Source organism: Emys orbicularis, chromosome 6 (assembly GCF_028017835.1).
Source record: "Emys orbicularis isolate rEmyOrb1 chromosome 6, rEmyOrb1.hap1, whole genome shotgun sequence".
Classification (NCBI taxonomy): domain Eukaryota; kingdom Metazoa; phylum Chordata; order Testudines; family Emydidae; genus Emys; species Emys orbicularis.
The window spans coordinates 44,550,846-44,576,480 of NC_088688.1; the positions used below are offsets into that span (position 1 = coordinate 44,550,846).

Consider the following 25,635-nt stretch of genomic DNA (forward strand, 5'->3'; position numbering starts at 1 on the left):
AATTGAAATCAATATATTTGAAAATGTAGAAAACATCCAAAATATTTAAATACACGGTATTCTATTATTGTTTAACAGTGCGATTCATTTTTTTAATCATTTGGCAGCCCTAGTTGAAACTACACATGACAAAATAAATGAACAAAAGCATGTTCTGTTGTGCAATAGACTTCCTTTTTATTTCTGTTTCTTTGATTATTCTCTAATTTTGCAAAAATTGGTAAATGACAGTGAGTCCTTTACATTTACGAGGCTCTATCATGCACCCATAACCTGTGCAAAGTGAGGATCCTTCACACATGAATCACACCTCTCATGAACAGAAAGAAGGGTCAATCCCCTCTGCAACAGCGCCCACCAACCTTGCCCTGTATTCTGTGGAAGGCACTCCATTGATACAGGAATCAGCCAGGGCCGGCTTTAGCAAGTGCGGGGCCTGATTCCTGGGGCTTGTACTCACCGGGCGGCGCTCCCAGTCTTCGGCGGCACTTCGGATTGCCGGCCGGGGGAGGGGGGTCGCGGGGCTTGCCGCGCTCCGGCCGGGGTCGCGGGGCTGCCGCGCTCCAGCCAGGAGAGCAGGGCTGCAGGGCTTGCAGCGCTCCGGCCAGGGTCACGGGGCTGCGGCACTCCGGCTGGGGTTGCGGGGCTGTCGCGCTCCGGCCAGGGTCGCGGGGCCATGGCAGCCGGAGCTCCAGCTGGGAGAGCGGGGTCGCGGGGCCACCGCGCTCCGGCCGGCGCTCTGGCCAGGGGAGCGGGGCCGCCGAAGACCCCGGAGTGGACCGCCGCCGGGGTGAGTAAAAAAAAATTCAAAAGGCTCCTAAGGCGCAGGGCCCTCTTAGGCGTGGGGCCCGATTCCGGGGAATCGGGCGAATTGGCCTAAACCCGGCCCTGGAATCAGCTATATAAGGAGCTGGGCAGTGGGCAGATTGAGTGTGGGGCGGGAGAGACATGCATTGTGCCTCCACTGGTCTCTCAGAAATTCTTCATGAAAGTTAATATCACTCCAAGTTGTATTAATTTTCTGCAGCCCCTTCTCTGCAGTGGAGATACCCCTTAGAGTGGGAGGATTCCTCAGTAATCACCAGCTCAATAATCTTTGGTGGTGCAGCTCCAATGGAGCCTTGCTGCAACAGAATGGAGAGAACTACCAAGGATAGCTATTGCAGGGTCACAGAATCTCCATGTGGATTGCCATGGCCTCCCAGTAGTCCCTCAACCTGTTTGCTAGGGGGTTAGCTTCATTTCCTAACAGAACAATTAGAAGAAAAAATCTTTGTGATGCGGGGTGGGGGTGATCCGGCCACAGTCACTAATGTGAACAGGCACTTTCTAACTGGATATAATTATTTATACTTCATTAAAATATCTTTATTTTTTCAGTAAAGATGTGTGGTCAGTTAACTTTTTAATGTTTATTTTCTAATATCTTCAGTGATTAAAATGCTGATTCTTATCACTTTTAACCCAAGCAGTTAGCCAAATTTAGGGCCCTGTGAGTTGGTTCTATTAGGAGGAGAAACTGATGATGGAATCAGGTATCTTTGTACACTGTTAGCAAATAAACAGGACTGCATCAAAGTCCTGTTTCTTTGAACACGGCAGGAATCAGCTGCAGAGGAGAGTTTCTCTGCTCACAGCTCTAACCAAGCCCCTTTCAGTCAGCACTCAGTGCAAAAGCTCTGTCTGGGCTTTTCGCAAGGCCATGTTCCCATTGCTTATTCAAGCAGTTCTTCCTTGCTGCCTTTTCTCTCATTTTCTCTGCTCTTTCTAGTTTCTCTCCCAGACATGCAAACCTTCACAAAACAGTAGCCAGTGAAACCCCTTCGCCCACATTTGCCTTGCACATGCTTTTAATTTGGCTGGTGACATGTGCCTTGTTTGATGTGAAGGCTGCTATTGTTTCCTAAAGGAGATTAATGGCTTCTTACAACTATCTTAAATGAAGGACAGTGGTTACATCCCCTGGTTTCAGAGAAGTTTACCCCAACTCGTAATACTGATATTGAGATGATATTTATATAAGATACTAAACATTAACTTTTAAATTTATCTGACCTATTTTTGAAAATGTATAGGTAAGGGAGATACAGCCCACAAAGTTGGCTCATTAATCCAATCTTAGAGGTTCAAAATTAATAGAGAATAATGAAATACGATAGAGGATCTATTTTTTTTTTTTTTTTACAACTTATTTTGAAGGTAGTGTACATTTAAGTAATGTGCTCGCTCAGCTTAGGCTTTTATGTGGTAACAAATTGTTCTTTACTCCCCCCCAATTCTACATTTGGGGCCTGATCCTTCAAAGGGATTTAGGGCTTGTGGTCACGAAGTCAATGGCAAAACTCCCATTGACTTCACTGGTGTAAGACCAGGTGTTTAGACTGGGATAAGACAAAGTCCTAATGATAACTCATTCATTTATTTTTGCTATCCATGTTTTAGGCTGTGGGATTTCATCAGCCAGGCAGCATCAGAATTGCTTCCACTCCTACTAGAGTGGATGAATTGAAGTACCAAATGACGCGAGCTGGTTGGCATCCAGCAGAGCAGTATCTTATTGGGCCTGAGAGAATACAAGAGCTGTTTCCCATATTGAACATGGAGAAGGTAAAGAATAAAATGTTGTGAAAACAACTTTCCTTGAGGTTAAATGTTGGACTTTCAAAGATATACTGCAAATCCAGGGCCTGATTCTCTTGTGCACTAAGGCCCTTAGTATAAAGGGTTTCAGCTCAAGCAATGTAAAGGGGCTTAGTGTAAATGAGAATGAGCCACCTCCCCATGTGATTTTATTAGGGCAACGTTAACAAGATCCTCTGGGGGAGTTTCTATTGCATGGGAGAGTAAATTCGGGAAGAAAGAGAAACACAGGCTTTGTCTTCACTACCCGCCGATCCGGCGGGTAGCAATCGGTTTATCGGGGATCGACTTACCGCGTCTACTGAAGACGCGGTAAAATCGATCCCTGATCGCTCTGCCGTCGACTCCGGAAATCCACCTCGGCAGGAGGCGGCAGCGGAGTCGGCGGCAGCGCGGCAGCGGTCGACTTTCCCGCGTCCTCACCGCTAGGTAAGCCGACCTAAAATACGCAACTTCAGCTATGGTATTCACGTAGCTGAAGTTGCGTATCTTAGGTCGGACCCCCGCTGCAGTGTAGACCTAGCCACAGAGCCTGTTCAGGACACAGAGCCGAGACTCAGATCCAAGTATTCTAAGAGAAAGCTCGGCAAAGGCAAATATAGTTAAGGTTGGCATACTGTTTCTGTTCTAAACCCCCTTATTTAATGGCTCAGAATTAGGCTTGGCAGAATTTTATTTTCACTTTTTTATAATTTTGCTGGATAATGTGAGTGTTTATTTTTAAGCAATTTTTATTTTTATCAATTTAAATTTAAATTTGCACAGTTGCAGGAAATTGGGAGGCATCAGACAGTTGGGGGCATCTGACAGTTGGGAATGGCTGACAGCAGACACTGAGATTTTAAAAGTTACAGCTTTATAACTGTGAAAACACAAATTGTCAACATCACATGTCAAAATATACAAAGTAAATATCCTTAAATCAAACCCTAATAAGTTATCAAGCAGCACTTTTCTTTCTTTGCTGTCTGTACATTTCTGTTATTATCAATGGAAATATTTTTGTATGTGTATGGTGAAATCAGTGTTTACTGACATTTACTGATAAAAAATCTAATCCTCCCAAGCCTACTATAATGAAGCAGTGCTGTCATGGAGTAGGATATGAGATTGATACTGGAGACCAAGAGCCAGAGTGGAGGCATAGGGATTCTGTATGGATGGCTCCCTTCAGGTACCTTGGGATTTGCACAGATCCTAGGGATCCATTGCACTTATGAGCAAGAACTGCAGCCCATTCTGTAGAAGCAAAATCATTTTTCTAGTGGAACAATTCACAGGGAACTCCATGAGGTGAATTTTGCAAAGATTTCCTCTCATTAACTCCCTCCCTGCTAGTTTTCCCATGAGAGGGGGTTATCAGGGCCATTATTTTAATTTTTTAAATGTGGTAAATGTTTTAACAACTATCATAGATTTTCATGGGATGAAAAATGATCATACTCATTTTAAAATGTGCAAATGATCTAAACCTTCTGAATGTTACTACTTATGGTGAATAGTCTGAAACCCTTTATGAGATTTTTGGAAGACATTTGACACATTCTGTTCATTTGGGTTTCTTTCTGAAATCTTCATCCTTGGCCTCTATCTCTATAATCACAGATAGATTCTGATGCTGGAGAATCACACTTCCATAGAACAATTACAGAATTAGCCCGTTGAAGTCTTGATAATATAATATGCTTTTAAAATTGGTTTTCAGTTGACTCAAGAAATTCAGTTTAATATGAGATGCAATGAAAGCAGCAAATTTAATTTGAATTAATCTTGTGTGATGCACTTAGGTTTTAGCTGGCCTGTATAACCCCGGAGATGGTCATATTGATCCCTATTCTCTCACTATGGCCTTGGCTGCAGGAGCCAGGAAATATGGTGCCCTGTTAAATTATCCAGTCCAAGTGACAAATCTGAGCCCTAGATCAGATGGGACCTGGGAAGTTGAAACTCCACATGGAATAATTAGAACAAACAGAATTGTGAATACAGCAGGTAAGAATTAAAAAAATACTTTGATACCTTTTAAAGTTTAAAAAATAACTGGTATAAGATCAAGTAACTCAGACTAAGCAGTAGTACTCTACTATTTGTCTTGTAGTAACGTGTGCAATATGTTTTCTAGTAACTCTCTAGTTCCTGGTGAACGCATCAAACCCATGATTTGGTATCAGGCTGTCCTGATTTTTTTAATGGGCTCTTGCTTCACAATAGTATTGTGGAAACTGAGTGCTTAGTGGAAGAAATACCTTTCAACTATCCCTGCCTAGGCATTATTATTATTTATTATTTGTACGGAACAAAAACATTAATAACATTTCTTCTCTCTCTCTTTCTCTGGTTTGTCTCCAACAAAATACTAGGGGTCAGACTATCCCATTAGCTTTTACAAGACGATCTGGTGGTCTGGGTTGGGGTGGGTGGAAGGGATAAAATGCTACCTCTGCAGTATAGTCCCCTCTCCTTAAAATTATGGAACCCCACATAGGTGCTCTTTGGGAAACAAGCTGGAATGATCAGATGGGGGTGGGGCAGGGAGTAAAGGGCTGGCTGCCCTCTATTATATCTTTCCTCAGAGACCTATTGGGGTGCAGCAAATAAGATAATACTGATCCTTTTAGTTTTATCTTACTCTGTGTTGCCCTCAGATGTGAAACTGCACTCCCATATCCCTGAAGGGGAGGATTTTTACTGTTTGTTTGGTAGGTTAAACGTCCCCTTTTTAACAATATATTTTTATGCTCCATAAATATTAAGTTAAAATGATTTGTATTTATTTTCCTCTGTATGTAACTTTTAACATTCATTGTATTAAGTATTACTTATTCGGTATTAAGCAGTATATAAAAAACTCCCCTTATTACATGCGGGTAGTAACACAGCATTTTTTAGTATGATTGCCCAATACTTCCCATTATAAGACCCTGTGTTCGGTTGCTTCTAACTTTGTCAAACGTTAACCTTTGGGCTGAATTTTTCCATGCCTGGTGGCTGTTTCGGGTTGATGATTTTTATTTTTTATTTTTATTTCTGCCAAAACTGTTCAGCCATTTCAAAGAACGAGGCTAGGGAAAAATAAATTGTTTTGACCATGTTAAATTCTTGAGACCTTTTCTTTGAACAGTTCTAGTGCCCCCATGCTTTGGAGAAGAAACTTTAAATTTGGCAGGGAGTGGCCTATGAAAATCCACCCAAATTTGGCCAAGTTATAAGCCTTTGAAAAATGTTCAGTAGAGACTTACTAGAGTTTAACAGGTAAAATCTCCAAAGATTTCATCCTTAGAGTGTGCGTGAACCTCTCACAGATCCTAGTGTTGACCAGACTGCATATGCACCAACCTAAGGCTATGGGGACTCAGAAGGACTGCTTCCAGCTGCTCCAGGCCAGGGTGGGGCCAAGCTAGGGTGACCATATGCCCATTTTGGCCAGGACAGTCCCTTTTTGAAGCCCTATCCCAACCGTCCCAACTTTTTTGGCAGAAGTGGGCAGTTGTCCCGTTTGCTCTTGCCGACGTGATCAGTTGACAAGAGCAAACAGACAAATACCCACTTTTGCCAAAAAAGTGGGGTGCGGTGTAGAGGCAGTGAGCAGCGATGCCAGCCCCTTGCAGGGAGGGGAGGCAAGGCTCTGGCAGGGGGCGGACAGGGTTTCAGCGACCAGCAACCCCAACCTCATGCGGGGGGGCCTCGAACAAGTGGCTCAGTCCAGCAATGTGCAGTGGGGGAGGGCTCATGCCAGCCCCGTGCAGGAGGAATGGGGGGGCACAGAGCTCGGGCCAGCCCTGTGCGGTGTCCTGTTTTCCCTTTGGGACATATGGTCACCCTAGGCCAGGCATCAGCACTGGGAGAAGGGAGTGAGTCCCCACGACCCCCCAGGCTGCGTGAAGGAGGAAGCTGTCTGATTCACATTCAGAGGGGGACAAAAGTTGAACCAAGAGGGAGGGAGAGGAGTAAATGGGAATAAGGACTCTGGTGAGATTGGGACTGCAGTGAGGGAGAAACTAAGTAGGAGCTGGACAGGAGAGACTGGTACTGGTTGGGAAAGGAGATGGAGATTGGGAGCTGAAGGTGAGGAAGAAGGGAGGGTGGAACTGGTAGTCAAGAGGGTGGGAAGGGGAGGCTGGGGCTTGTTGGGCAAAGAGACTGGGCCTGGGTGCTATATAGTCAGGTGACTGGGTGTGTGAGCCAGTGAGTTGGCTGTGGGGAGCACCGATATTGCAGGAGCAAGTGGTGGTGGGGGGGGGAGACTGGGACTGTCTGGACAGGAAAACGGACTACGAACCAATGGGGAGCAAAGGGGATGGGGGAAGGAGAGACAGATCTGACATGGAGGTGGAGTGTGGATGAAGAACTGGGACTGGCTTGGCAAAGGCACTGGGACAAGGGGGAGCGGGAGCGGGAGACTGAGATTGTATGAGAAGCTTAGGATGGAAGACTGGAAGTGGAGGTGGGGGGAGAGGCAGATAGGATGAGGAGCCAGGAACGGGGGAGTTGGGATTGACTAGGTAAAGAGACTGTGAACAAGGTGTTGGGGCAGGATGGAGGAACAGGGACAGGGTGTGGAGAGAGACTGGGAGTGGCAGGGAGATTGAGACTCAGACAGTGAGCCCAGAGGGGAAAAGTAGGACTGGCTGTGCAAGGAGACGGCGACTGAGATGAGAAGCCTGAGGAGTGAAGATTGGGATTGAATGAGCAAGGAGAATGGAACTTGGAGAAGGAGCCAGGGATGGGGAGGAGACAAGGGACAAGTTAGAGGGGAAGGGGCAGGAGGGGTTAAGCTTGGTGAAAACAGACAGCAGTGTCTGTGCGCACTAGAGCACACTCCGCTACAGAGCCTGGAATGGAATTCAAGATTCCTGAGTCTCACCATTCCTCTGCTGTCAGCAAATAACTGTGAAAACCAGTGGTAAGATGTATGTTTCATCCCCCTCTAGTGCTTGTCCGCACAGAGGATGACAACATACTATTGCTATCAATTACTCCCTTAGCTTAAGCAGCAGAGGTTTGTGTGGTGGATCTAAAAGGTTCCAACCCTGCTGATGGCCCATGTGGATGTCATATGATATCACATGATGGAATTTCTGTTTTTTCTACTTTTTAAAAATCCTATGCAAGTGTATATACAAGAAAACTGCATTAAAAGAACATTATTAAGGTTGCAAAGTCAAGCACTCAGAAGTTTGGATATGCCAGAATTAAGGTGTTTCTTGCAACTGCAGTTACGCCCCATTGTGCACATGCATTGTAATAATCTTTAATTCCTTTACTGCCTGCTACACTGCAGAGGACTGTAGACCTGCTCTGGGGATGAATCAGAGTTGTATAGTAAATTGGACTGGTTTTGGTAGGACTCTAGTCTCATTTGTTGCAGAAGTTGGAAACTGAAATGAATGAAGCAGGGGATTGCAGGAAAAAAATGGATTGTCTCATAAATAACACTGAGTGCTGTCCTGGGGAACTGGATTCTATCCCTGCCTCTGCCATAGAATTCCTGTGTGATGCTGGGCAAGTCACTTAAGCCAAACTTCTTAGAGCATCTGAAGAAGTGGGTTTTTAACCCACGAAAGCTTATGCCCAAATAAATCTGTTAGTCTTTAAGGTGCCACCGGACTCCTTGTTGTTTTTGTGGATACAGACTAACACAGCTACCCCCTGATTCTTAGAGCTGGTCACTATTTGTATGTTCCTCTTTTTCTGGTAGCCCAGCTTGAGATCCTGGGGCTCGATTTGCAGAAGTGCTGAGCTCTCACATCTGTACTGAAGTCAATGGGAGCTGTGCTTGAATATATGAACTGCTATACAATGCCAAGTATTCTGCAAAATCAGGTCCTAGATAGCTCAGATTGGACACTCAAAATCGTTAATTTTTTTGCCTTAGTCACACTGTGCATCAGTTCTACATCTGTAAAATGGGGATAATACCACACCTCCTCTTCACAGGGGTGGTGGAAAGATAGATTAATTAATGTGTGTGAATCACTCAGATACTATAATGATGACCACTACAGAAAAACAGACGAGGAAATTAATAATTCTGTATTTAGAGCAGGGTTTGAATTCGTGTAGTAAAGAAAGCCAATAGCCACACTTTGAACAATGAGAAAAAATATTGGAAGCTGCTCATTAATAGAGCACCATCCATCTTGTGTGTAGTATCTCACTGATAAGCACACCAGTGCCAAGGCAAACCTTACATTATGAACAGGACTATGCACAGCAAGGAAATAACAAATTTCCTACTGATCTGCGTAGCTGCAGCCTATGACTGTCCTGTTATGGGCGGCTTTGTCTCTGCCCCAGCAGGAGGTGTGACATGGGAAACCAAAGACTGCATCTAGAGTGTACAGAAATTGTGGTATCTCTACACTTCCTGGAGGACTTAGTCTATGCACACTGTGTACTGAATAAGACGGGTCCTGTGGAAAAAAATAGTTTCTGATCATCTACTTAGAGACTGTATCATATTTAAGGTTCCACAGACAACCTTGATACTGGTATTTTCTATCTTTTGAGCACCTGACTTTGCAACCATAATAAGGTTCTTTTTACACAGTTTTCTGTGTAATTATGTATGGAGTGATGGGACTGCCTACAACGGCATGTGGCCCATCAGCAACTGCCAGTAGCAAAAATCCCGAATGGCCAGAGATGAAACACTAAGTCGGGAGAGCTCTGAGTGTCAGAGAATTTTTTCCCAGGTATCTGCCTGGTGGGTCTAACTCAGTGGTTCTCAGCTTTTCCAGACTACTGTACCCCTTTCAGGAGTTGGATTTGTCTTGCGTACCCCCAAGTTTCACCTCACTTAAAAACTACTTGCTTACAAAATCAGACATAAAAATACAAAAGTGTCACAACACTATTATTGAAAAATTGCTTACTTTCTCATTTTGTCTGTATGAAATTTTAGTTTGCACTAACTTCACTAGTGCTTTTTATGTAGCCTGTTGTAAAACTAGGCAAATATCTAGATGAGTTGATGTACCCCCTGGAAGACCTCTGTGTACCCCCAGGGGTACACGTACCCCTGGTTGAGAACCACTGGTCTAACTGATCACCATATTTGGGGTTGGGAAGGAATTTTCACCCAAGTCAGATTGGCAGAGACCCTGGGGGTTTTTTGCCTTGCTGTGCAGCATGGTGCATGGGTCACTTGCAGGTTTAAACTAGTATAAATGGTGAATTCTCTGTAATTTGAAGTCTTTAAACCATGATTTGAGGACTTCAGTAACTCAGCCAGAGGTTAGGGGTCTATTTCAGGAGTAGGTGAGTGAGGTTCTGTAGCAGTGTGCAGGAGGTCAGACTAGATGATCACAATGGTCCCTTCTGACCTTAAAGTCTATGAGTAAGTAAACACACACAAACTTCCACAAGGTTATAAAGGTATCTTATGTCAAGTATCAAGAACACTGGGAATTAAGGGTTTTTCAGGCCTCTGACAAGTTCTGTCCCTCTCTGTCATCCTGTTCTTCCTCCCTTTATCTCTCACTGTCTTCCTTAGAGGATACCATGTTTTCTTCCCTCCCATTCTGTGCTTTTCCAGCTCATCCAGTTCTGCTCCAAAATGGTTTTACTCTTTCTTAATAAAACACATGCAGCCTGGCACTAGAGCTGGATGAAACATGGGATTTCCAGTTTATGGGAAATACTGCTATTTCAAAATTTGAATATGGTCTGAATTGGGCCAAAACCAAATTTTTCAAAATTTCCTGCCTAACTGGCACTTCCCCCAAAAATTCATTTTGGAAATACCAACATAATATTGTATTTCCTAAACTAAATATGCTCCCCTGACCCCAACAGCTGCTGAATGAAACTGTCATTCTTGGGTAATTGCCGTTATTGCCCAGGTAAGTGGCAGGAAACCTTTCTGCTGGAATCCTGCCTTTGATTTGCCAAAAGTTCGCTGGACCCGAGATGTTTCCATGAAAACTGTTGGGTGTTCTACAAATCGGTATTTTCCAATAGAATATGTTTTATTGGAAAACTTCTGACCAGCTCTTCCTGGCACCTTTGGATCTCTGATATGCTCCAGAATCTTTTTCCCTGGCTGTCAAGTTCCTGACTTGCCTTGTCATCATTCTCAGAAGTTTTGAAGGCAGTGGGAGCTACTGGGCGCTCAGCATTTTGGCAATCGGGCCACTTACTTACGTGTCAAACTTCAGGCACCCATTTTCTAAAAACTTGGCATTAGAGCATATTGATGAAGTATTGCACATTTAATAACTTTCCTTATATTTTATAGTGTGATTGGCATCCTTTTGGTTGTGTTGTCAATTGTCATTATATACAGCTTTCCTCACAACTTCTTTCCAGAACTTATCATTCTTCGTAAAGCCAATCTGCAGCCTTGTGAAATCTCTTAGGCTTTTTCATTTGCTTTGATAACTTATTAAACCAAAGATATGCTTGGCTAAGCCTAATTCTAATGTGTAGCTAAGTGTTCAGCCAAATACTGAACATTTAAAGTTGATATTGCTTAACATTCTGCGTCAAGGTATGCAACCACTACTATGACCAATATATGCTATTAACATTCTTTCAGCCAGCATTCACTCTTCATTTCAACCCCAGCCCTTCAAATCATTACGGTTAATTTTGATGCCAGCCATAGCTAGACTCGTTGCTAATTCTAAGCACAGCAGGGTTAATCAGAGAGCTGTCTACTCTTTTTTTTTTTTTTTTGCACAGTCAACATTTGCTGTGGAACTGGAATGAACAAGTTTAAACCAACTTGTAGCTGTTCCACTTGTGAGTTTTCTATTTTTAAATAAGCAGGCCCCGATAAATAATCCCTGACATAAACTAACTGGTGTTGAACTTGCTAAGGAGGCTAGCAGTGTATTTATAATAGAGTCATTAATAAAACCTGATGAAATGGTGATTTTATTTTAGATATGCATACTGCATATACAGATATTTGACCTCACAGCAGTTGTTCCATTTTACAACAGTTTTGGAATGTACTTAGAAATGGAACATTTATTTTTTTAACTGAATTATTTTTTCTTTTACAATATCTTACCAGACTACCATGCTATGTAAATTTGCCAAACAATACTAATGCTAAATATTTCGCTCTGAGATGTTTTTAATCATTTTGATGTAGAAAAATTCTAAAGGTATAAATTATGCTTTTGCTTTAGCTATCTCTCCCAGGAGAGGGGGAGTTTGACATCTGATTTCAGTTAGAATTTTGTTTCTGAGAGCACACTCTTTCTTTAAGACTTCTTTTTTTTTTTTTTTTGGTTCAGAATTTTTAGGCACAGAACCAATGATGGATCCCAGCTGTTGTCCTGGGCTAATTAAGTAAGCAACAATTCAATACTGCAGTACTGAATCCTACAGTCAACATAAAAAATATCTAAGTGCAATACCTATATAAGTGGATTTAAAAAGTGGTGTTGAATAACACTGGAGGTTCTGCTTATGATTAACTCCATATCCGTTGTAGTCAAAAATCTATCATGAGATCATATACATACAGCTGCACTGTAGTAATATATTTCAGGAAATATCTTCAATTTTAAGAAGCTGTTTACAGCATCTTATAGTGCACATTTTGAAAGGGACACAGTTAAGGCCAGTAAACCAGTTTTGTTTGTTTGCAGAGGAGCAGATACATGTGATGCCATCCATTCGCCCTTCTTGTTCCGTTTTTTTGTGAGCAAGTAAAATAATAAAAATTATTGTAGTCCTGTTCTTGGAACATCAGTATGTCTTATTCCAGGGTGAGGCCAAACCAAAGAGGGGCTATGTCACCACTTTCCCCGTAATCTTGGGTGTTTCACAATGCTATGCTGTTGTAGCTCCCAACCTAGGCTGCTCACAAACAGCCAAACAGCAGGCAGGTCACACACCCTGAGTGTCTGTGTATAGCTGCAGCCCTGGTCCATCAGCTCTGACCCCCAGCAGCCTTCCAGCAACACACTAGCCACCCTCTGGCTTCCACCAGCCTTGGTTACTATGTTCAGGGTGCCCTAACACATTCTCAGTCTTGAATTTTCCCAAAACATGTGTTCTGCACTTACCAGCCCTCTCTTGGACAGTTCAGATATTAAGGTTTGTTGCTCATGTACAGAGTCAATATTCAACAGTTTGCTCCTTTATATGGAGTTACCAAAAAATTCAGTTTAAATGCAGCACTGGGTTGGTTTAGATTAAAAAATAAAACAAGTTTATTATCAAGAGAAGATAGGATTTTAAGTGAATTCAAGTATAGGAGATAAAGTTAGAAATGGTTACAAGCAAATAAAAGTGGAAACACATCTAAAAGTCTAAAACTTAATTTAGCAAGTGTTGGTTCAAGGCTGTGCTTAAGATAGCCTTTCTGACCTACAGTCTTCCAGGAAGATGATGACTGACTTTCTTTCATCAGGATCACTCCCAGAGTCCCAAAGGTGCTGGTGCCTTTGTCTTGTTAGGTGAAAGAGAGAGATAGCATGGAGTTTTCTGCCCCTTTGATTTATAGTCCAGTGAACCCTTGAAATGGATTCTTCTGAAGATTATCCCTCAAAGCAAAGTTTATTCAATCAATCAGAATAAAGTGATCACTTTCAATCAGAAATGACATGGAGTCTGGTGGTGAATGAGGCTCCATGCACTTTCTTACCACCTGTGTTTGCTGAAATGCAAATTTGCTTTGTCTCCTGCTGTCTTCTCCCCCTGCTGTCTTGAGTACCCTGTTTACTACTTATATTTAAATGGAGAAAAACACATTCCTTATTTAGGATAGATATGTTTAACAACCTTAACTAGGCTGGGTTGTGTGGTTTTGTATATGTGATAACATCATACAGGGGGATTTCATAACTTTACATGTAATGCTGCTACATACGTATCACCATGATGTTATTGACCAGCACATTATTAGTTTTTAAATGATACCTCATAAGGCATATTTTGTACAAAGATTATTACAGTAGTGTGTAGGGATACAGAGGTGCTTTCGGTCATACAGTATTTTCACAATATCTCCCTGAGTCCAAGTAATTTTTGGTGGAAAAACTATGTGGGATACTAAAGATGGGATTATTGTCATCGTCTTTCTGTTCTTCTGTATGTATTACCAGGGGTTCATACCTTAAACTACTCTTATTCACAGGGGATTTAGAAATGCCTGATGTTAGCAGACTCCACTGATCCACTCCTTCCAGAATGTTTTTGTGCTAGTTTACTTCATTCCATGGCATATGCCCCCACTCATAGCCCCCACATTACAATCATGCAAAACCATGTTAAGTAATAGAGTCTTGTGAGAATATAAAAAGAGAGATGGTTGTATTCATAGGAATTAGCACCGTGAAACAGAGCAAAGATCCACATACTCCATTAACCTGTTTCCAACAGTGGCCTGTACCAAATGCTTCTTTAAAAAGGTCCATCTTGGAGAATTATGGAAAAACTTGCCCATAGACAAAGATTTTTCCTTACCTCTATTAGTGGATTGCTTATGCCCTTCTAAAAACAATTTTTATCCTATCTCATATAACTGTGTATGTTTTCATTACCCATATAAATGTCTAACCTTTTGATTCCTACTAAGGTCAGGGCTCAATTATATCTTGTGGCAATGAATTGCAAAGGTCTATTATGTATTCTGTAAAGAAAATATTTCCTTTCAAGAATTTTAAATTTGTTGTCTTGTTCTTGTATTATAAAGAGGATATAAGTAGGCACAACTGATTTACCTCTTGTGTACCATTCCTTATTCTGAATACCTTTTTTTGTTTTACCTCTTGTTTATGACTTCTCTAAACAGTGGTAGTCTTTTCGATCTTTTCTCCACAAAAGTGATCTATGCCTCTAACCACCTTTGCTACTTGTCTTTGGATGCCTTCTCCCGCACCCTTTTACATTTTTTAAAATGAGAGGGTGAGCGGAACTGAACAAATTATTCCAAATTAGGATGTACTGCTGGTTTATATAAAGGCAATATAATATCCTCTTTATTATGTTCTATCACATCCTTGTGCATGCTAACATTACTTTCTTTTTTGACTTCCTGTGTGCACTTATCAAAGATTTTCATTGAGCTGTCCTCACAAGTGCCCAGGCTTTTTCTGAAGTGGTTACAGTTAATTTAGAACACTGTATAGTACAGATGATGATTGTTATTATTATTTAGTACAGATTATTCTTTCCAATCTGCATTATCTCGCATTTGTCAGCAATGAATTATATATGTCAGTATGCTGCTCATCCACATACCATGTAGCTTCTCCAGGCCACTGGGAAGATCTGCATAGTCTTCTGTATTCTTAACAAACATAAAAAATGTTGAACTCCAATGATCCCTAACCAGCAGAAGGCAAAGGAGTCTTGTGGCTGCTTTAAGTTGTACCAAGGGCCCTAGAAACCCCAAGAATCAAGGGAGTGTAAAGATAACATAGCCACATTTGATGAATCCCTTGGGTTGTAGGCATATTTGCAGTATTTTGGGGTGCACATTGTTGGGATTCCCTCCAAGACCTTTTCCACTAGGCTTATCCAGAATACCTTGTTGAGTTCTGGGAGAACACTTCATCAGTCCTCTGTGATCCAAAGCACTCAGTTTGACTCCCCATTTTGTCACTCAGGTTCCTTTATTTGGCATACAGCAACGTTATGCTGAGTTGATCAGACTCAAATGCAGGGGGATGGATGTAGGGTACATCACAGCTCCAAAGTTACACAGAAACCCTCTCTTTTTACATACATTTACACATCTCATGGCATTTACTGTACATTACATCACACATTTTTGGATTGGATTGGTTTCTTTGTAATAAAATATCTAAAGGTTTATTAACAAGGAAAAAAAATGAGAGTTATTTACAGGTTAAAGTAAGCAAACGCATACACACAGATCTAAATCCCAAGAGTGACAGAGTTGTAGTAATCTGTCAATTCAAAATGGCTTTCCAGGCAGATGCAGGGGTAACCTTTATTTTGAGTCTGATCAGCTCAGTGTAGCATTACAGTATGCCAAATAAAGTTTACCTGAGTGACAAAATCCATTCACTGAAATTAATGTTTGCATATTATCACAGTTGTTTATTGTGTTTCTTAGGCTTCTGGGCTCGTGAAATAGGCACAATGATTGGACTGCACCATCCCCTCATACCTGTTCACCATCAATATGTTGTCACGTCAACTATCCCTGAAGTGAAAGCCCTGAAAACGGAATTGCCTGTGCTTCGTGACTTAGAAGGATCATATTATCTAAGACAGGAAAGGGATGGGCTTTTATTTGGTCCATATGAAAGTCAGGAGAAAATGAAACTACAGGAGTCATGGGTAACAAATGGAGTCCCACCAGGTAATTAAAAAAAAAGTACATATATCTTCAAAGCTTGATAAACTATAGAAAATAGTTGAACAATATAAAGCACAATAGCATATTTCCCTTTATAACACTGACTTGTGTGATGAGAAGTGGAAGGTATTGAAAATTTAGTTGCAACATATGCTTTTTCTGCGTATCTTTCAAAATATGACTACAGCCTCTGAGACTGAACAGAAATAACAAGCTGAACACGAAGGCAGACTATTGTATATATGAATGAAATAGAGCCATAAAAACAAATGGCTTTGACCAGCATTAGAGAAGTCTCCTGTGCCTGTCTATCTCCTTTCTGCTTCAGTGCTGAGACTTTGTGTTGTTAATGATAATAATCAAACCTATCTCTTACATAGTGTTTCTCATCAGTAGATCTCAAAATGCTTTACCATTACGGGTAATATCATTAACCCAATTTTACAGATGGGGAAACTGAGGCACAGATCAATAAATGACTTGCTGAAGGTCATCCAAAAGGTCAGTGACAGAGCCAAGAATAGAGTCCAAGGCCAAGTCTACACTACAGACCTATATTGGTATATCTGCATTGCTCAGGGGTGTGAAAAATCCACTCCCCTGATAGACATAGTTATCTCGACCTAAGCCCCGGGGCAGACAGAGCTATGTCGACAGGAGAAGCTCTTGCGGAGGTGGATTAACTATGCCAACAGGAGAAGCTGTCCTGTCAGCATAGTAGTGTCTTCAGTGCAGCTGTGCCACTATAGCGCTGTACGTGAAGACAAGCCCCAAGTCTCCTGAGTCCTAGTCCAGTGCCTGAGCTGCTAGGCTCCACTGCTTCCCCTTAGATCAAGAGAAATAAAATGAAAGCTGACTTTTAAATCCAGTTGCCCTCAGTTTGTGCTCTTCTTACAGGGAAGTGGGGTTTTGTGATGTAAAGATAGAAAAGGTGTGGATATACAGACTGATGAATTACATACTGCTATTGCTTATATATATATATATATATATATTGTATGCATATATTTAAAACAAATATTTACAGTTTATTACAAGTATATAATATGAATCAAATATTTGTGCAGGTTTTGGAAAGGAACTTTTTGAGTCTGATTTAGACAGAATAATGGATCATATCGAGGCTGCAATGGCAATGGTCCCAGTCCTGAAACAAGCAGACATCATTAACACAGTTGCTGGTCCTATCACATATTCTCCAGACATTCTTCCTATGGTGGGACCACATCAGGGTGTCAGAAATTACTGGGTAGCAATTGGCTTTGGGTGAGTAAATTCATCACACCATTAACTTTTGTCCATCATGTATTAAAGTAAAGCTAATTAAAATTGCATTCAACTTCAGCATCACTGACCTTGTTTTTTTTAAATATACTGTACACTACCCTGTGCCTGCAAGTGGCCTCAACCATCTGATCATGTGCATCTCCTTATATTTGGCCATATATTTGTCACCACTCCCACCCATCCTGTGGCTCTTTCTCACCAGCTCTTTTTCTGTTCTTGCTCCTTTTCTTCTGCAGCATGGAACAATTAACCTCAAGGCCAATGTCATTGTTGCAGGAAATGAGTAGTATTTAAAATATTGTGTGCACCAAGATAGACTCTTGTCAGCACTCTTTCTTAGAGTACATCTTTCAGTTTATTTGTGCAAATAACTTTGGGCCATATTGGGTATGTCTACACACAATTAAACACCCACGGCTGACCTGGGTCAACTGATTTGGCCTCCTGGGGCTTGGGCTGCGGGGCTGTAAAATTGTTGTGTAGACATTCAGGCTTGGGCTGGAGCCTGAGCTCTGGGACTCCATGAGGGGGGAGTGTCCCAGAGCCAGCTCCAGCCCGAGCCAAAACATCTACACAGCAATTTTTAGCCCTGCATCCCAAGCCCCGTAAGCCCAAATCAGCTGACCCAAGCCAGCTGCAGCCATGCCACAGCTCTTTTATTCCAGTGTAGAAGTACCCATTGTCTTCTCCATGGGCTATTTTGCAGCTGCAAAGGATTGTGCAATTCCAGTTGTGGCAAGGATGAGTGGAACAAAGGAAGCTTAACATCTGAGGTGCTGAATGGAATGTTATATGTTTCGTGGAGAGGGTTGAAGAAGTACTAAGCAGAGGGTACTAAAAGGGTAATGGGAGTATTGGCTGTTGTAGAAGGGGTGTGCCAGATGAGAGTACTGGGGGTGCCAGATGTCGAGAAGATGGATACTGTAGGTGATTGTTGTTGGATGTTAGAGGTAGGTGGTGTATACTGGGAGAAGGTGCTGTTTGAGGACATCTGGGTGGTGCTGCTCATTCTTTCTCATTGTGATATTCTTACATTAACATTTTCATTAATCATGGTATACAATTTATTCACCCTAATTTTTTTGCCACATTCAGTTACCTCAGCTGATCATTGCTCCAAGAGGAATGGATAATTGCCTAATCATCAGATCAGAATCTATTAAGGCCTTATCCACTTTTTCTTCACTTTACAAACCCTCATATATAAAACTATATAAGAGATTAAGATGCTTTCCCAGGCTCCCAAAATAAAATAGATTGATCATTTTGAATTGAATGATTGATTAAGTACACTTGCTGTTTGAATTTAAGAGGTTTTAAAATTTTCACCTTTTAACTACACACTTAATATTCTTATCTAAAGCACTGGGTTCCAGAAAAGACTGCTTTGTTACATTAATTGCACTTCCTGTGGGCCCTTTTCTCCTCCCATTGAAGTGATTTCAGTGGGAATAGGATTAAGGTCTATATTGGACTGACTGGAGACAGCAGAGAGGGTTTTATTCCTATTATAAACTTAATTTAAAAAAAAAGTATACATTTGTTTAGCTTCTGAATGTTATGACCCAAGGTTTAATGAGAAAATTGATGAGACAGGCGTATCTGTATTTCAGGGGTCATTGACACTCCACCGTCCCCTAGCAGAACGCTATAGAAGCAGATGTTTCCATGTATGTTGTAATTTTGTGTGTACATTGGTAGTCTTTATCTCAGAGTTCCCGGTCAGAACATTGTGATTGAAGTCTTAGTGAGTGTGTGTGGTTTTTATGTAATCATTTATTATTTGTTTGAGGCCAACAGCTTGCTGCGCACTTTAATGTGTAGATAGGTTAATAATTATTATGGGTGGGACTGCTATCGCTACATATTATTAAATTGCCAGATACTTCCCATTATAAGACCTAGTTTTCAGTTGTTTATAACTTTGCCAAACTTTAACCAGGTAGCCTTGAAATTTTCTGTGATGAGTGGCTGCCTTAGGCTGAATAAGTTTCACCTAAAACATTTCAACTGTTTCTGAGAACAAGGCTCAGGAAAAATATATTGGTTGGCCCATGTTAAAAAACTTCTGGTGCTCTTTTGTTTGAAAAGATCTAAAGCCTCCATGCTTTGGAATAGGGACTTGAAATTTGGCAGAGGGTGGCTTTTGTGTCAGGGATGTGCCTTTTGTCATCTCTGTGAAAATCCATCCAAACTTATCCAAGTTATTAGCCTGAGAAAAATCACTGATCGCATATGCTTAGTAGAGAATTGTGGGACATTCATTACAGAAATCTCTGAAGATTCCATCCATATAGACATGCTCCAGCCTTAGGCTGAGGAGGAATCTCTTTGCAATTGCAGTTTTGGGATGCTGTGGGCAGGATTCAGTCCAGGCGCTGGAAATGAGAGCAGGGAGCTTGTCTCTCCTGTGTTTTCAACTGTTATCCAGGCAGAGTGATGAGGAAGCTGCCTGATTCAAGTTCAAAGGTGACAAGAGCTGGATGGGGGAGTGGATGGGACAAGAGTCTGTGGAGGAGAAGTTAGGGGTATGTGGACTGAGACTGGAGGCTGGGAGGGAAGAGGGAAATTGGAACTGGGAGTTGAGGGAAGAAATGGGACAAGGTGGGCAAAGAGCCTGGGACTGGGAGCCAGCGGACAGAGGAGCCTGGAGCTGGTTGGGTAAGCAGACTAAGACTGGAAACCAGTGGGGTGGGGGAAGGGGAAGGGGAAGGGAGAGGAGACATCTCTGACAAGGAGCAGAGATTTGTGGGGAGAACTGACACTGGGTGTGCAAAAAGACTGGGACAAGGGGACAGGGTGAGGGTTTTTCTTTGTCTCTGGGGCGGGCAATAAAACTACCAGAAAAGAACTGCTTCCTGTAACCTCAAAGTTACATCTATTAGAGGCAGCTAACTTGGTTGCTGAAAATGGAAATAACAGTGGCTTTGAGTAATTCCTAGACAAAACATTATCGAACAGTGCAGAGAATTTGTAATACTTGATGCCTTTGTTGAAAAATTATTTCAAATAACTCAATATTGGAGGATTTGTTTCTGTTTTAAAGATATGGCATTATCCATGCTGGAGGTGTCGGAAAGTATCTCAGTGATTGGATCCTAGGTGGGGAGCCTCCTTTTGACCTGATAGAATTAGATCCCAATCGCTATGGAAAATGGTCCACCACCCAATATACAGCAACAAAAGCAAGAGAGTCTTATGGATTTAACAACATTGGTAAGAAGATAATTTATAAAGCATTTTTTATATCCTGAAATATAGGACTTTGCACTTGTGTAAAACATCTCCTTTCTTTTGTTGTGGATTAATAGAAAGATGAAGCTTGACTCCCCACTGCCTTGCAACTGGTGTAGTCACTTAGGTCTAGATGCACAAAAAGAATTAAGTGCCTGAGTCCCTACTGATGCCCAAAACTGTAGCCAAACCCGGTAGGTGCCTAAATTTTCAGGGTAAAAGTTCCCTGGGTGCCTAAGTGTCTGCCTCTGAGCATGCTCACTGCTGCCTCACTCTAGGCGTCTCTCCTGCCTGTGCCCCAGAATGAGTCACAAACCAGGGGAAGATAGGCATTTGGCTGCCTAAGTCACATCTGGGGCCCAATCCAGTAGGAGCCCTGTGAGCACATCTACTGGATTGGGTCCCTCAGGCAAGTTCACAAAACAGTTGGGGTGGGAGGTCTTCCCTCATAACTTTTAGCCCAGTGGTTAGAGTACTCACCTGGGATGTGGGAGTCCTGGGAGCAGAAGGACTGGACCCTTGGTTTCCCACGTGAGCATACGAACCACCAGGCTATAGAATCATTCTCATGCTTATGCACACTCGCTCACTCTCTCTCTCTGGCCCAAATGACTCTTCAAGCATTTAGCCAGAGTGCAACAGCTTCAACAGCAGACACTGAATATCCCAGGCCCCAAGGGCTAGAGCATTCACTTGAGAGGTGGCAGATCCCTGTTCGATCCCTTCTCCCCTCATGTGGAGAGGGGCCTTGGGGGTCTCCCACATCCCAGGTGAGTACACTAAGCACTAGGCTAAAAGTTATAAAGGAGGTTCTTCTCCACAACCCCAGCTTCTTGCTAAAACAGAGTAGGCACCTAACTCCAGGCGAGGGTTCACAGCTGAGAACTAGCAGAGATAGGCACCTATCTCTGTGAGATGAGTGGGGCTTAGCACACACCCCTCTGGTCAGCAGCTCCCTGCCCAGCATGCTGACTTTTGTGAATTGCACTCTAAGGATATGTCTACACTGCAGTTAGTCACCCATGGCTGGCCTGTGCCAGCTGACTCAGGCTCACGGGCACAGGCTAAGGGGCTGTTTAATTGAGGTATAGATGTTCAGGCTCGGGCTGCAGCCTGAGCTCTGGGACCCTCCCATCTTACAGGCCATATAGCCTAGGCTCCAGCCCGAGCCAGAACGTCTACATCACAATGAAACAGCCCCTTAGCCTACGCCCTGTGAGCCCAAGTCAGCTGGCACAGGACAGCTGTGGGTTTTTAATTGCAGTGTAGACATACCCTAAGATGTCTCTCTCTCCCCATTCATTGTATAGGGAGGCTAGGCACCTAACTCAGGTGCCTAAAAGTTAGGCACTGTGACATTCAGCATCGCAACACCTAACTCCCTTTGTTCATCCAGATTTCGCAGTTGTGCAAAGTGAATGGAAAATGAATAGAAAACATTACCCTTCTGATTTGGTAGCATGATACCAAATACCTCTAGAACAGAGGTTCTCAAATTGTGATCTGCGGACCACCAGAGGTCTGCGAGCTCCATTCAGGTGGACTACAGATAGTTCTCTCTAAGGTGTGCGGCTGTGCGGCCGCACACAAGAGAATTAAGGGCCACCCACCTAATTAGTGGAGCCGCGCAGGCATGGCTCCACTAATTAGGTGCCTGAACCCTGGAAAAGATGCACATGTAAGGTGAGGTGGTGGCCTTGGGGGGAATAGGGGGTAGGTGGGAGGGGGTAGTGGTTTGAGAAGGGGGGGTGGGGGGAATTTGGGACGTGCAGGGCTGCGGCGGCCAGAGAAAGAGGCGACTTTCCCCAGCTCCAGGGCTGCGGGTGCCGGGGAGAGACAGCCCTCCTTCCCAGCCCCAGCTCGGGGGCTGCCGCGGCAGGGGAGAGAGGGAGAGACCCCCCCCTTCCCAGCCCCAGCTTGAAGGCTGCTGTGGCGGGGAGAGAGGGCATATCTAGCACATTAGAAAGGTAAGATTACTGATATTAAAATATGAGTCGTGTGCTTTTATTTGTCGAACAAAAAATGTTAATTATTATTAAGATTTTTTTTATGTAGTGCTTTTATCCAAAGCGCTTTACAATAGTTAACTAATAGTCCAAACAGCATTTGGAAAGGTCATTAAGTGGTCTGCCGAGAGCCTCAGCAGTTTTCAAGTGGTCCGCGGAAAAAAAAGTCTGAGAACTATATTAGAAATATTTATTTAGGTATGCAGTTGCTGACTTTTTTTTTTAACATGTTTTGCTTTCTTGGTGTATGATATTTAGTATGCCTCTTTTCTTTTTACCATTCTAGTTGGTTATCCTAAAGAAGAAAGGTTTGCTGGGAGACCTACAGAGAGAGTCAGTGGGCTTTATGAAGTGCTTAAATCTAAATGCTCAATGGGTTTCCATGCAGGATGGGAGCAACCTCATTGGTTCTACAAGCCTGGAGATGAGATTGGATACAAGTAAATGAACAATTACCACTTTTGTATTGGTCTATTGTCCTGAAGGCAAGAGTTGATTGAATTAGGATTGATGGGAATCATATACTTTTCAGGCAGTTTAGCTAAAGAAGGTCTCAGAAGCATTATTTATAAATAAGTGTTATTTTTTTGTTGTTCTGATTTTGTTATCTATATTTTAAAATCTATTTCATTCTAAAGATACATAAATTCTAAAGCACACACATAGAATTACACTGTAACTTTACTAACAGCTCTGGGTAAGGGGCAGCATGTAGCTGCACTGGCCAGGAGCAGACTAGAGAACAAACTGTAACTATAAAGTCACATTTCCTCCCTTACTCCCCACTTGCTCTGCAGGGAGTAAAATATTTCACCTCTTTTCATGGAACTAGCTTGCAACCAGTGAGTAAAGGTGGCAGGGCCCAGGATCCTCCCCACCCCCTGCCTGCCTGCCTCCAGTGGGAGGTTTTTTTTTTTGTTTGTTTTTGTTTTTTTAAATGGAGATATCCCATCTCCTAGAACTGGAAGGGACCTTGAAAGGTCATTGAGTCTAGCCCCCTGCCTTCACTGATTTTGCCCCAGATCCCTAAGTGGCCCCCTCAAGGATTGAACTCACAACCCTGGGTTTAGCAGGCCAATGCTCAAACCACTGAGCTATCCCTTCCCTTGTATCAGGCAAGAAGCCCTGTTTTCCCATCCTCAGCTGTAGTCACAATTTGAGCAAGGCTCAGAAGGGGAGTAAGGGGATCCCTACTCTTCCCTGTGCAGCCAGGTGAAGCCTTCAGCAATCTAACCCATAATAAAGGACTCAGCAAAGTCAGCAGTAAATTTGCCCAGGGTTAATTAATGAAGAACTAGAAATTTTTTCTTACACTTTAACTATTCAAACTGTTACATAGTTTATTGTTGCCAATTTTGTTTTTGACTCTCATGTTAAATGAATTAATATTTAACCCATTGTTACACTGAGGAAAATAAAGGATAAACTACCTAAAATAACAGGGGTAGCCGTGTTAGTCTGGATCTGTAAAAAGTGACAAAAAGTCCTGTGGTACCTTATAGAAAGCTTATGTTCCAATACTTCTGTTAGTCTATAAGGTGCCACAGAACTCTTTGTCACTTTTTACCTAAAATAAAAGAGGCTAGGTTCTAATGCTTTTGAATGACTTGCAAAACAAAGAATTTCGGGAATATATTTTGCTGAATAGATCACAAAATGGCTAGACTGTAAATAACCAGATGTGTATTCTGTGTTTTATGTGCGTAAATACTCTGTTTCAGACCCAGTTTTCGACACACAAACTGGTTTGAACCTGTGGGTCGTGAATATAAGCAGGTTATGGAAAAAGTTGGTGTGATTGACCTGACACCATTTGGCAAGTTTATTGTCAAAGGGAATGATTCAGTTAAACTGTTGGATCACCTGTTTGCAAATGTCATTCCAAAGGTAAACAAGACTGTGATAATGTTATTAACTTAGGGTCAGGCACCCTGGAAGAGTTTCAGAAATGGAGAAAGGGAAATAGAGGCATAATAATGTGACCATCTCTACATTTCATCTCAGAAAGTTAAAAAAAAAACACTAAAGAGGAATCCTCTGGAAATACTTTTCTGTCAAACGAGACCTTTTGCTAGATCAAGACTATACACAGCAGAGATTATATTGGATTAGCTCAGAGTAGTAAACACCTCTTAGACACCTTTGGCAGGCTCATGGCGCACACATCTTTTTGGTACCAAATCCTGCATGCCTTATTCACGTGACTCAATGGGAACAATTGTGTGAATAAGGCAAGCACAATATTTGGCTTTGATAAACAGCAAACTTAAGAAAAAAAATTGACTGAATTTGCATTGGAAATCTATTCTTCTATCAATTTTGGATTGAGAAAGTCTTCTGTAACATACACATACAAATATTTATAAAGATCTTGACTAAACCTTTATTTCAAGCATCTCATTTTTAATTTCTTTCATATGAAAAATGTGAAATTTCCATTATAAACCATAATCCTGAGCAATAGGACATTAATCTTCTACTAATGAGGTTAAAAACAGAAGAAAGAGAGAGAGAGAGTCATACTTTCTAATATAAGAGATCTGGTTAAAGATTTTTGTACACTTATGTACACAAGCATTTTATTTTCACATTTTGCACTAAGGACCTGCAAGAGCTCAAAGAATTTATTTTGCAAATGAAATGATTATATGTTCTGCTATGTAGGTGGGTGCTACAAATATAAGTCACATGTTAACACCGAGAGGCCATGTCTATGCTGAGCTAACCGTCTCTCACCTGTCTCCAGGGGAGTTTTTGCTGGTGACTGGTTCTGGGTCAGAGCTCCATGATCTGAGGTAAGTGTGTATATAGATAGATACAGTACACAGATAGATACAGATAGATACATCTGTGAGTGATGCCTTATGATGTGAATTGTTCCATTGGAATCAATGGGAATACTTGCAATTTACGAACTAAACTTGAATAAGGGTGGCAAAACCGGCTCAATGTATTTATTTGTAAAGAACTTCAACAGCCTTGTTTGGTCCTCCAACTATGCCTTGGGATTTCTTAAGAAAACGTATCCAACTATATACTATAAGATTTTGAATACTGCCCTCTTTATTTATTTTGTGAACTTTTTGAGAGACTTTGTTGTTAAGAGTTAAAACTGAACTTTTCACTAACAATTTAAATAATCTGAGGAATCTACATTGTATGATTATGTCAGGAATT

At 42.0% G+C, this 25,635-nt stretch overlaps 1 protein-coding gene across 1 annotated transcript in view; it reads left to right on the plus strand.

The window, feature by feature from the left end:
- DMGDH (dimethylglycine dehydrogenase) overlaps positions 1 to 25,635 on the plus strand; it is a 78,981-nt gene that overhangs the window by 25,499 nt on the left and 27,847 nt on the right. Inside the window, exons 4-11 of the mRNA XM_065406675.1 lie at positions 2,443 to 2,607; positions 4,428 to 4,632; positions 15,686 to 15,934; positions 16,999 to 17,197; positions 20,265 to 20,434; positions 22,745 to 22,898; positions 24,180 to 24,345; positions 25,123 to 25,253. Coding sequence (XP_065262747.1) covers positions 2,443 to 2,607; positions 4,428 to 4,632; positions 15,686 to 15,934; positions 16,999 to 17,197; positions 20,265 to 20,434; positions 22,745 to 22,898; positions 24,180 to 24,345; positions 25,123 to 25,253 — 1,439 coding nt within the window. The remainder of the gene's footprint in view (positions 1 to 2,442; positions 2,608 to 4,427; positions 4,633 to 15,685; positions 15,935 to 16,998; positions 17,198 to 20,264; positions 20,435 to 22,744; positions 22,899 to 24,179; positions 24,346 to 25,122; positions 25,254 to 25,635) is intronic.